This window comes from Myotis davidii, unplaced genomic scaffold, assembly GCF_000327345.1.
Source record: "Myotis davidii unplaced genomic scaffold, ASM32734v1 scaffold399, whole genome shotgun sequence".
Classification (NCBI taxonomy): Eukaryota; Metazoa; Chordata; class Mammalia; order Chiroptera; family Vespertilionidae; genus Myotis; species Myotis davidii.
In genome coordinates this window covers 2,900,100-2,910,523 of record NW_006292094.1, presented here as the reverse complement: position 1 = coordinate 2,910,523, position 10,424 = coordinate 2,900,100, and the positions used below count along the sequence as shown (strand labels likewise).

Genomic DNA, 10,424 nt, shown 5'->3' with positions numbered 1-10,424 from the left:
CGGCTCCCGTCACCCCACACCACGCCCTGCCCGCAGCCGTGGCCGCCTATTTCCTTTAGTTTGCTCTTGTGTGTCCTCGTCATCAAAGCCTTGGTTCCCGCCCTGGCTGGTTTGGGTCAGCACCGGCCTGCGAACTGAAGGGTCCCGGGTTCGATTCCACTCAAGGGCACATGCCCGGTTGCGGGCTCGATCCCCAGTAGGGGGTGTGCAGGAGGCAGCTGATCGATGATTCTCTTATCATTGATATTTCTCTCTCTCTCCCTCTCCCTTCCTCTCTGAGATCAATAAAAGTATCTATTTTTAAAAAGCCTGGTTCCTGACCATATTGATGTAATTACACCATCAAGGGCAGATGTTCAGCAAGACGCGTGCGGGGAGCCTGGCTCCGGGTCCCTGTGCCCTAACCATCCCCCAGGACCCATGTGTCTTCATTTTCCAGTGCATTTCTTAGGGAGCGTCTCTGCCAATGGAAGCACCCCTGCCCCGCCCCCTCCCCCTCACACACAGCAGCACCTCTGCCTTTGTCTTATGCTGGGGGGATTCTGTGTCCGGGTCTGGACACCTCCCTGCCTTATGGTCACCGCAGCACAGAGTCCCCCGTGTGGCTGCGTCGCAGCGTATGCACCTGTCCCTGGTGACAGCGTCACCACCACCCAGAGCCCGGGCGCCTGCTCAGGACATGTCTTCGGGAGTCCCGTGGCACCTTTCCTGGGGAACCTGCTTGAAGGGGGCGTTCCACGTGCGACTCCCTCACTTTGCAATGTTGGGTGACGTCTCAGAAACCGCTGCTCCCCAGACGCCCTTCACCTCCCTTCCCTCGGATGGAAATGGGGGAACCCCCTGTATTTCTCAATGGGGTGCAGCTCCACGGAGGGAACGTGCGTGAAACGCCCAGCGTGGGCTCCTGGGAAGGGTAATTGACGAAGGCGCACGGCCCCTGCTCTAGATCCAGATCAGACGTCTATTCTGACGAACGTTTGTGGAGAGCGGTTATCTGGAACAGCGGTCGCTAACCAGTGGTCTGTGAGGTGGGAAAGGCTGATGTAGAAGGCCCTTCGCTGGCTGGCTTTACTAAGTTCTCTCCTTTGGGCCTCACAAAAGCCTGTGGGCAGACGATGCGTGCCCATTTGGCAGGTAAGACAGCTGAGGTTCAGAGGGCGAGGGGACGCCCCGGGCCATGCAGCTGGCCCAGGTCTTGGAGGGAAGGAGCAGAGTGGGGCTGCGGCCTGGGGCCCCTCTGCAGCTACCTGTCATCCATCTCTGCGGGCCGTGGGGACAGGACGCAGCCCTCAGACCAGGACGCTCTGGCCAGGGAGAGCCCCGAGGCCGGACGGGGAGTGTCCCCCAGGGAGCGGGACTCTCCTCACTGCAACGCCTCACAGCAGGGTGCACCTCGTCTACTGTCCCCCGAGACCAGTCCTTCGTGCCAAGTGGCAGACCCTCGGCCACCCCTTAAACAGTCTGCAGGGAGGGGCGGACCCGGAGCCTGGGCGCCAGTGAGAAGAAGACGCTGATAAGCCGTCCCCGGCTGCTCACCTGCGGAGGCCCTTACCTTGTAGACAAAGCCCTCGGGGCAGCTGTGGTCGTAGGTGAAGGCTTTGTAAACCACCAGGAACACGATGCAGGCGAGGAAGGCGAGGGCCAGGCTGACCAGGATGGTGACCTGGGGGGACAGAGCGGGGTCACCGCCAGCTTCCTGCCTCAGGCAGCAGCCTTCGAGCCTGGGTCGGGGTGGAGGTAGGGCGGGCAAGGGACGGCCTGTCGCTCACTTGCAGTGTGACCCTGAGCAAACCACCTGCGCTCTCTGGGCCTCGGTTTCCCCTCCTGCCAGGTATTTTCTGAAGCTGCTTCTGGGTCCAACATGACTCCCCCCGCCCCCCATTTACTTTCCCCGAGAGCTCTCTGGGGGTCGGGGGCCGATCATTCCCTCACCACCTGGCGCTGGCACCGAGGTCCACTCTCCGGTGTCACTGCTTGCTCACCTCCACGGGGACGCCCAGGACACGTTCCCGCCCCCGACATAGGCCCTGCGTGTTCCCGCTGCCTGGAATGTCCGCTCCGCCCTCGCAGGCTCGGGCCTAACCCTGGGCGTCTGCCTTGGCTCTATTCTCCGCAGGTTCTACGCTCAGCCTGCCAGCAGGCGCTGTCCCTCTGCCTTCAGACACGCCCGTCATCCGCCCGCTTGTCACCTCAGCCACCTCCACCCTGGCCCACATCATCGCCACGTCTCACCTGCGGCCCCTGCACCCCCACGCGGACTCACACAACCGCCAGCACAGAGGCCCGTTCATCGAAGGCCAGGCCTGGCCCTGCTCTGCTGGTCTCATTGCCGAGCCCAAGCCCAGCCCCTAACGTGAAGAACAAGCAAGCTTTCAAAATAACAGACCCAACAAACGGGGCGGTGCGGGTCGATGGGAGAGGGGTGCCTGGTGGATGCCCGGGCCCCGGGGGCTGGCCAGGCCTGGTCCCTGTGCACAGCTGATGGGCCCAGCCCCAGGACGTCACCCATCGGGTGTTACATAACCAGCTGTGTGTTTGTCTCATGCTCTTTTTATTTCTTTTATTTTTGCATTTCTTTTCTTTTCCCTCACCACCTGGCGCCAGCACCAAGGTCCAATATATATGTTGTTTATATATGTTTTTTCTCAGGTCCTTTCAAAGCTGGCAGCCCACTGAGTCAGTCGCCCTAGAAACATGGAGTTCTCCTCTCATGAGAGGAGGGTGTTTTGATTCAGAAGAAAAAAAATAATCATATCGACATTGGGGTCCCCATGCCCTCTCCTGGCCGCCCAGGCTGGGGGCGCACAGACAGGAGGAAGCGGCGCGAGGCTGCTCCACAAATGGGGTTGTGTGTTGGCATCTGGGCGCATGGACGGGAGGACTTGGCAAAGGGAAAGATGGACACCGGGTGTCTGAACCCCACCGTCAGACCCCATCTGTGTGAGCATGCAGGTGGAGGATGGAGCCCATGTGAGCATGCAGGTGGAGGATGGAGCCCGTGTGCGCATGCAGCTGGAGGATGGTATATGTTTGGTCTCTGTTCCCAAGCTGGGACCTCCAGCCCTGCTCTGACCCAGGGAGGAGGAAGATCGCTGGGTCCTGCTCTGTAAGGAACCTCCTAGAAACCCCAACTGAAGAGGCTCAGGAGCTTCCGCAGCATCTGGGCCCCACAGGCCCTACAACCTCCCTTTGCCGTGAGGAGGGCACCCTGGAGCCCCGGAAGCAGCAGACCCAGCGCATCAGGAGCAGGCGCTCCGTGGGGAGATGAAGCAGCTGCCTGCGGACACCGTCCTTTGTATGTGACAGCTGGGCCCCCAGAGACAGACGCCGCCACCCTGCACCTTGCCAGCGGCTACAGAAGTCCCGCCGCCTCCCAGTGCTGGGCCGGCAGTCTGAGCAGCGCCTTTGGGGCCGGGCCGTCCAGACGCAAAGCCCGGCTCCGCCCTCGCTGTGACCCTGGGGAGTTCCTTGCCCTCGGGAGGCCTCAGTTTACTTCTCTCTCGACGGGACGACACATGTGACTTTCTCACGCTGAGAGGCAAACGGTGCGGTGCACGGAGCCCCTGGGCTGGCCTGCCCGAGGTCACGCCCTCGGTTGGCACGCGTGGAGTGCAGACGTGCGTTAGTCACCCATCGTGTCCTCGTGGCCTGGGCAGTGGGCACCATCACTGTGCCCATTTCCAGACGGGCTTTCGGAGGCTGAGGGAACGACGGCTTTACATGCATGGGGCAGAGTGAGGCTAGGGACTCGGGTCCGAAGTTCCGCTGCCGCCACATGTCCTACTGCCAGTGTATCTCTAACTACATGAGCGATATTTTTATTAATAATTCATTGCCCGTGATTAAAAAGACAAAGCTGGAAGTCCAAGAGGAAAACAGCTGTCCACCATCTCAGGCACGTCCTCACTCGCTTGCCGCCTGTTCCTACGCACACACGTCCCCCAGGAACCCGTGTTCTCCTGCGGCTTCACTTTCTGCCCCTTGCGGCCCAGGACCTGCTCGCATGCCTGCCGGGACTAGTGGAACCGAGGAGGCCTCAGTTCTCCCATCTGGAAAATGGCTCACCACCGCGCCAGTCCACACACACGGTCACCAGGGACAACTGTGGCGATCCCGTGCAAATGCTTCCCACTGCCATCGGTTACCCTGCAACCGCGGAGCTGAGTCTGGGCCAGGGGTTTCCTGGGCATGAGGACCATCAGGGTTTGCCAGTGCACTGTGCTGCCATCAGCCGTGACCTGTGCCCCCCAACTACCTACACCCCCAGGGCAAAGCTGTGCCCTCGGTCCTGGGGCCTCCGAGGGCCCGTGGGTCCTGCTACTTAAAGGGTCTGCTGGTGGTTTGTGCTGATGGGGCTGAAGCTCCTGAGGTGGGCGTGTCCTCCCTGGCCCCTCCCTTTCCCCTCCCACCCATGGCCCCGCTGCAGGGAGGGATCTCCCGAAATTACTCCTCTGAACAGTTGGTGATGGGGCTGAGAGTGTGCCACACCCGCCGTGGGCTGACTCACAGCCTGACACCATGGCCTGCGACTCCCTGAGCCTCAGAGCCATGGAAGGAGGTAGATCAGACACAAAGTCCTGGCCCCCTGTCGGTTCAGCGCCCAGGAACCAGCATTTCCACGTGAGTCCAGGAGGCCATTCGTGCACCCGGCCCCGTCAGAGGCACAGCTGTCTCAGTGCATCTCAGCCCCCGTCTGCATGCAGCCTGCATCCCGTCGCCATGGAGACACCAGCCCTGCAGCACACAGCGTTCCATTAAGCTACTTCCATTCCTCAATCCCCTTTCTTGGCACAAGAGTTGATAAAGAAAAGAAAATCAGGTCAGCAAAATTGGTTTGGAAAATGAGAAATCGTCGTCTTCCAGCTCGTGTGTGGCTCTGCTACGCGTGCCAGGGGGCTCCGGGCCAGCGAAGCTGCTCCACACCCCGTTGCTCCTGCGAGACCACGCCAGCCGCACAGTGACCGCATGCACAGGGGCTCGCACAGCCGGCCACGCTGGGGACGCAGCATGTCGGCCCCACTCTCAGTGTGCATCTCCCCAGGAGGAGAAAGGGTTTCTCCCCAGTCTCTGCCTCCTCACCCAGGGAGACAGACACACACAGAGACACAAGGAGACAGACACACAGACACACACAGAGACACAGGGAGACAGACACACACAGAGACACAAGGAGACAGACACACAGACACACACAGAGACACAGGGAGACAGACACACACAGAGACACAAGGAGACAGACACACAGACACACACAGAGACACAGGGAGACAGACACACACAGAGACACAAGGAGACAGACACACAGACACACACAGAGACACAGGGAGACAGACACACACAGAGACACAAGGAGACAGACACACAGACACACACAGAGACACAGGGAGACAGACACACACAGAGACACAAGGAGACAGACACACAGACACACACAGAGACACAGGGAGACAGACACACACAGAGACACAAGGAGACAGACACACAGACACACACAGAGACACAGGGAGACAGACACACACAGAGACACAAGGAGACAGACACACAGACACACACAGAGACACAGGGAGACAGACACACACAGAGACACAAGGAGACAGACACACAGACACACACAGAGACACAGGGAGACAGACACACACAGAGACACAAGGAGACAGACACACAGACACACACAGAGACACAGGGAGACACACACACACAGAGACACAGGGAGACAGACACACACACACACAGAGAGACACAGGGAGACAGACACACAGGCACACACAGAGACACAGGGAGACAGACACACGGACACACACAAAGATGCAGAGACAGGGAGACAGACACACAGACACACGGACACACACACACACACACACACTGACATACCAACACACGCACACACCAGCACACAGACTCACAGGCACACAGACACACACACACACACTGACACACACAGTGGCCCTGACAGGAGTTCTCACAGAGAAGGGGTGGCAGCGGGGCCTGAGGCTGCCAGCCCTGGGAAGGTCTGCTTACAAGGTTGGCCTCTGGCGTCTGGGCTCAGAGGAGGGCCCCCACCTCTCCCAGAACCGGTGCAAAAGGCTCAGTGTGCCCACACGGTGCCACCAACACCACAGGGCACCTCGGTGAGCCAGCCTTGGGCGGGAATGCCGAGCCCGCATGGCAGGACCGGCCGAGAGTGGGCGTCTGCTCTGTGAACCCTCCGCTGGGCTCAGCGCCCGGACAGGGAGGCTCCCACATCCAAGATGACTTCATTGGGAAAGATGAAGATGGACATTGAGAATTACTAACCACAGCGAGGCTGTTTACCTTGATCTCTTATTAATGTTTAAAACCAGCCCTACCAAGTAGGTCTCACCATCTTCCCATTTGATAAATGAAGACATGAGGCCCAGAGAAGCCACGAGCCTGAGGGAACTCAGACGCGGCGCCCGGGGCCGCAGGGTTGGGGCTCCGCTGGCCCAGAGGCTGTCCCTGCACACTCACCCCAGGCGGCTGCCTCGGGAGCACAGGGGAGCGGCATGCTCCCACCCCACCCCGAGGGCTTGTGCCATCACCCGGCGGGGTCAGCTTCCCGTGGAAGCCCCAGCCCATTAAGGCGCCCATGCTGGGGTGGGTGGGGGGCGATGAGTCTCCTAGGTGGGCTGCCTTGTGAAAGGAAAGGAAGCATCTGCAGCCTCAGACTCCCTGAGCAATGTCTGTCTATTCTGGAACCCAGGGGGCCCCCCCGCAGGAAGGAGGCGGGAGGTGAGACTGGCCGGGCCAGCAGTGCATTGATATTGGTGGAACCCTTGAAAGGAAAAGGCTGGGTTTACATTGGAACCTGCCAGAGCGGTAGCTCAGTTCCCAGTCTAATTCGCTTTCGCATGGGCATTAAAAATGAGGGATGCCGAAACCGGTTTGGCTCAGTGGATAGAGCGTCGGCCTGCGGACTGAAAGGTCCCAGGTTTGATTCCGGTCAAGGGCATGTACCTGGGTTGTGGGCACATCCCCAGTAGGAGATGTGCAGGAGGCAGCTGGTCGATGTTTCTCTCTCATCGATGTTTCTAACTCTCTATCTCTCTCCCTTCCTCTCTGTAAAAAAATCAATAAAATATATATATAAAAAAAGAGGGATAAGGAGCGAGGCCTGTGATGACAGAGCTCAATCTCTGGGTTTCTCATTTGAGAGCTCACACCGCGGGTCAACCTGCAGCAGAGGACAGGCCGTGCAGCGCGCCCCCTGCAGGACGGGCAGCGGCCGTGCCTCAGGAGGTGGTGGCTCTATAAGCCGTGAACCCAGGACCAGTACAAATGAGACCTGGACACGGCCCCCAGACCCAGACCGCCTGCGGGAAGGAGCACGCGTCCCTCGTCACCGCCCGCGTGTGGGCCCAGAGCGGATCGCGGCAGGAGCCAGCGAGGACGACCCCGTGTGAGGAAGGGGCGTGAGGGCGCTGGAGGGGCCGGAGGAACGCGCCCATCTCCCCGGCACAACACCTGTTGGCAAGGACGGGAGGAGGCCAGGTAATGGCTGACTCGGCTTTTGAAGAAGAGACAGACCCTGAGCTGTAAGTTCAACTCCTCAGCTCTTAAACCGGGGGCAGTGGATGCAAATCTAAGCTTTCGTTTTTAAACCTTTCAACAACCTATTTTACAGGAAGCAAGGTTTCAGAAGTGGTGGCTTCGGGATCAGGTAGCAGTAAAGGCCGAGACCAGACTGCCCCCGCCTCCCACGGCTGTTCTAGAAGCGGGGACGATGGGCCCGAGGGAGTCAGGGAGAAGACCAGCAGCACCTGCGACCAGCTACGGCGCAGGTGGGTGGGGGTTAAAGGGCCAGGACTGCGTGTCCTTGAAATAGCTCCCGCGCCCTCTCCTGCATGGAGCCCGTGCAGGAACGGTCTTATCATGGGGACCCCTCCGTCACGGCCAGGCCAGGCCGCACCCCTTCTTCCTACATCTCCCCACATGTCCGGGCCTCCTCCTGCCGGGCTGCATTTTGTAAAAAGTGGTCCAGAATCAAGAAGGCCCCACCGTCTGAGCAGGGCTGCTGTGACGGGGGAGAGTAGGTAGCTGCGATGCCACCGGCCTGCTGTCTCCACGGGAGTGACTGTGGCTACAGATCCGTCCCCATGGGCAGGCGGCGGGCTTCGAGCAGACGGGTCCGCAGCTCCTCTACTGCTCCCCTGGTTACATGTGAGTTTATTACGAAAACAAAGGCGTCCACGGGTTCGGGGTACGGCAGAGTGCAGTTCACTCAGGCTCCTCAGAGCCTGGGGTGCAGGTGTAGGAGGGAGTCTGTGGAAGGTGGCAGGAGCCGGCTCTAGGAACAGACTGGCTGTGTGACTTAAGCAAGTGGCACCCCCTCTCTGGGCCGCAGTCTCCCTACCTGCAGACGTGGGATCCATTGGAGTGCCCACGGCCCAGGCACACGGCCAGGCACACGGGTGACTCCCACAGACCCAACGTGAGGCTCCTGCTGGGCTGGGCATCCCGCTGGCCGGGCTGGGCTTCGGGCTGGCGTCGCTGTTGAAATGCCTGCCTCAGGCAGTGGCCTGTGGAGCCAGTTGCTGACTTCCTGCCCCTGAAATAGCAGGCTGCCCAGCTGCACCTCTAATTGCATCAGAAAAGCCTGTTGAGTCACAGCCTTAATTAACTTTCCCTGGCTTTACTGGGGAAGGAACCAGGCCCCAGCCTCTCGCCCACTCTCCCCCGCTCCTCATAATGGGAGCGCCTGTCCCTTATAAACTGCCTGGCTCTACAAAGTCGAGCGCCTCAGCCAGCAGACCCGCGGGGCTGCACACAGCCCGCCCGCAGGCAGAGGCCTCTGCGCCCTGGTGACCTGACCTTCCCTCAGCCGGTTCCGTGGCTGCGCTCCGGGTCCGGCTCTGGGTCGGGCTTTGTGCTTACTTACCTGTGACCTTGGCCCTGCCCTCCCAGCGGCCCAGCGGGCGGGATGCGAGGGTGTCATGACCCAGAGCGCAGGGTGAGCATCCCTTCCTGCGGGGGAAGCTGCTCTTTGCAGGGTTGGAAACACACGGGTGGAGGGTGAGTTCGGGTCAGGGCCTCCTGGCCTCGGAAAATAAAGCGGAGAGTGTGGGGGCTTCGAGCTCTGGGCTCGGAGGGAAACTACGCAAGCGGCTGAGGAAGCGGGTTTGACACCTGCCTGGGCGAGACCTGAGTTTGGACCCAGCTGTTTGCTCCTTGAGGGCCCTGCCGGAGGACCCCAAGGCTTGGCCGATCAATCAATCAATCAATCAATCAATCAGTAGGAAGTCAGTAAGTGCCACCTGACCAGCTACATTCATCCTATTTGTACTCCATTCTCTCTGGTTCCAGAAACGACTGCAGGCACCGTGCAGGCCCCAGGATTTAGCAGCCCTGACCCCCCCGGGGAGATGGTCGTGTGCCCAGTGCTGCCTAGAGCATGCCAGCGCCTCTCCACATGCCTGCACAACCCTCAGAGATCGGTGCTGGTATGTCCCCATTTCACAGATGAGGAAAATAGCAGCAAATAAAGGGAAGGATGGAGGACGGCCCTTCCTGGAGGCAGATCTAGCACAGCCCGTACCTGCAGCAGGGGCAGCACGTTGGCTCTGGGTGTTCTGGAAGCCTGACCAAGGACAGGACCTGGATCGTTAAACATCCACAGATTCCCGAGATGATAACACGCGACTGTGCAGAAGATGCACACACGGCTCCTGACCCGCGTGGCCCAGGCGGCCGCTCTGTCCTGGGCTCTGACTTTTCTCTGTACAGAGAAGGATGACAGTGCTGCCCCCACGCTGGTCTGGAGGCCCACGGAGAGGCTGGATGCCGCAGGCCTGGGCCTGGGCCTGGGAGACGCCGTCAATACCCACCTCCTGCCCAGTGCCTGGCCTTCCCCTCCACCGTGGAAGGAGGCGTGGTGGCCGTGGGTGTTTAGCTGTGGGCAAGGCTGCAGCGGCTCATTGTTGCTTAAAAATAGGAAAAAGGCCGTGCGAGGCGCTGGGGGCGTTGCCACCGTGTGCTCCTGAATTCCACAGGCGGTGGCTGAGCTGCTTGGCGGCTCCCAGCCTGGGCCCCGCCTGAAATCCACATTAGAACGAAAGGTGCCTCCACCCCCACCCCCTATATCGCGGTGCCCTGGGAGGCTCGGAAAGGTGCCTCCACCCCCAACCCCTATACTGCGCTGCCTTGGGAGGCTCGGGAAAGTCACGCTTGCCTTCATCTCCTGCAGCGAGGAGCGCAATTGATTTTCCCGGCCTCATTTTCGGGTGTTAAAGAACCGTTTCCCGAGGGCTCCTCTGAGAACTGAAATGGAGAAAATCTCATTCATATTTCACCATGTAACCCAAAGACTAATTGTGTCCCTGATCCTGGCGGAACACCTCGTTCACGGCCCGGCCGGGCACATGGGAGGCGGAGACGCCATAGCAGCCCCTGCCTGGGAGAGCCCTCAG

At 60.1% G+C, this 10,424-nt stretch overlaps 1 protein-coding gene across 1 annotated transcript in view; it reads right to left on the bottom strand.

The window, feature by feature from the left end:
• Positions 1-953: 953 nt before the first annotated feature.
• Positions 954-10,424, bottom strand: part of LOC102754433 (neuron-specific protein family member 2) — a 33,202-nt gene continuing 23,731 nt past the window's right edge. The window contains exons 4-5 of the mRNA XM_006765461.2: positions 1,480-1,663; positions 954-1,102 (exon numbers count right to left, since the gene is read on the bottom strand). Of these exons, the coding sequence (XP_006765524.2) occupies positions 954-1,102; positions 1,480-1,663 (333 nt within the window). The remainder of the gene's footprint in view (positions 1,103-1,479; positions 1,664-10,424) is intronic.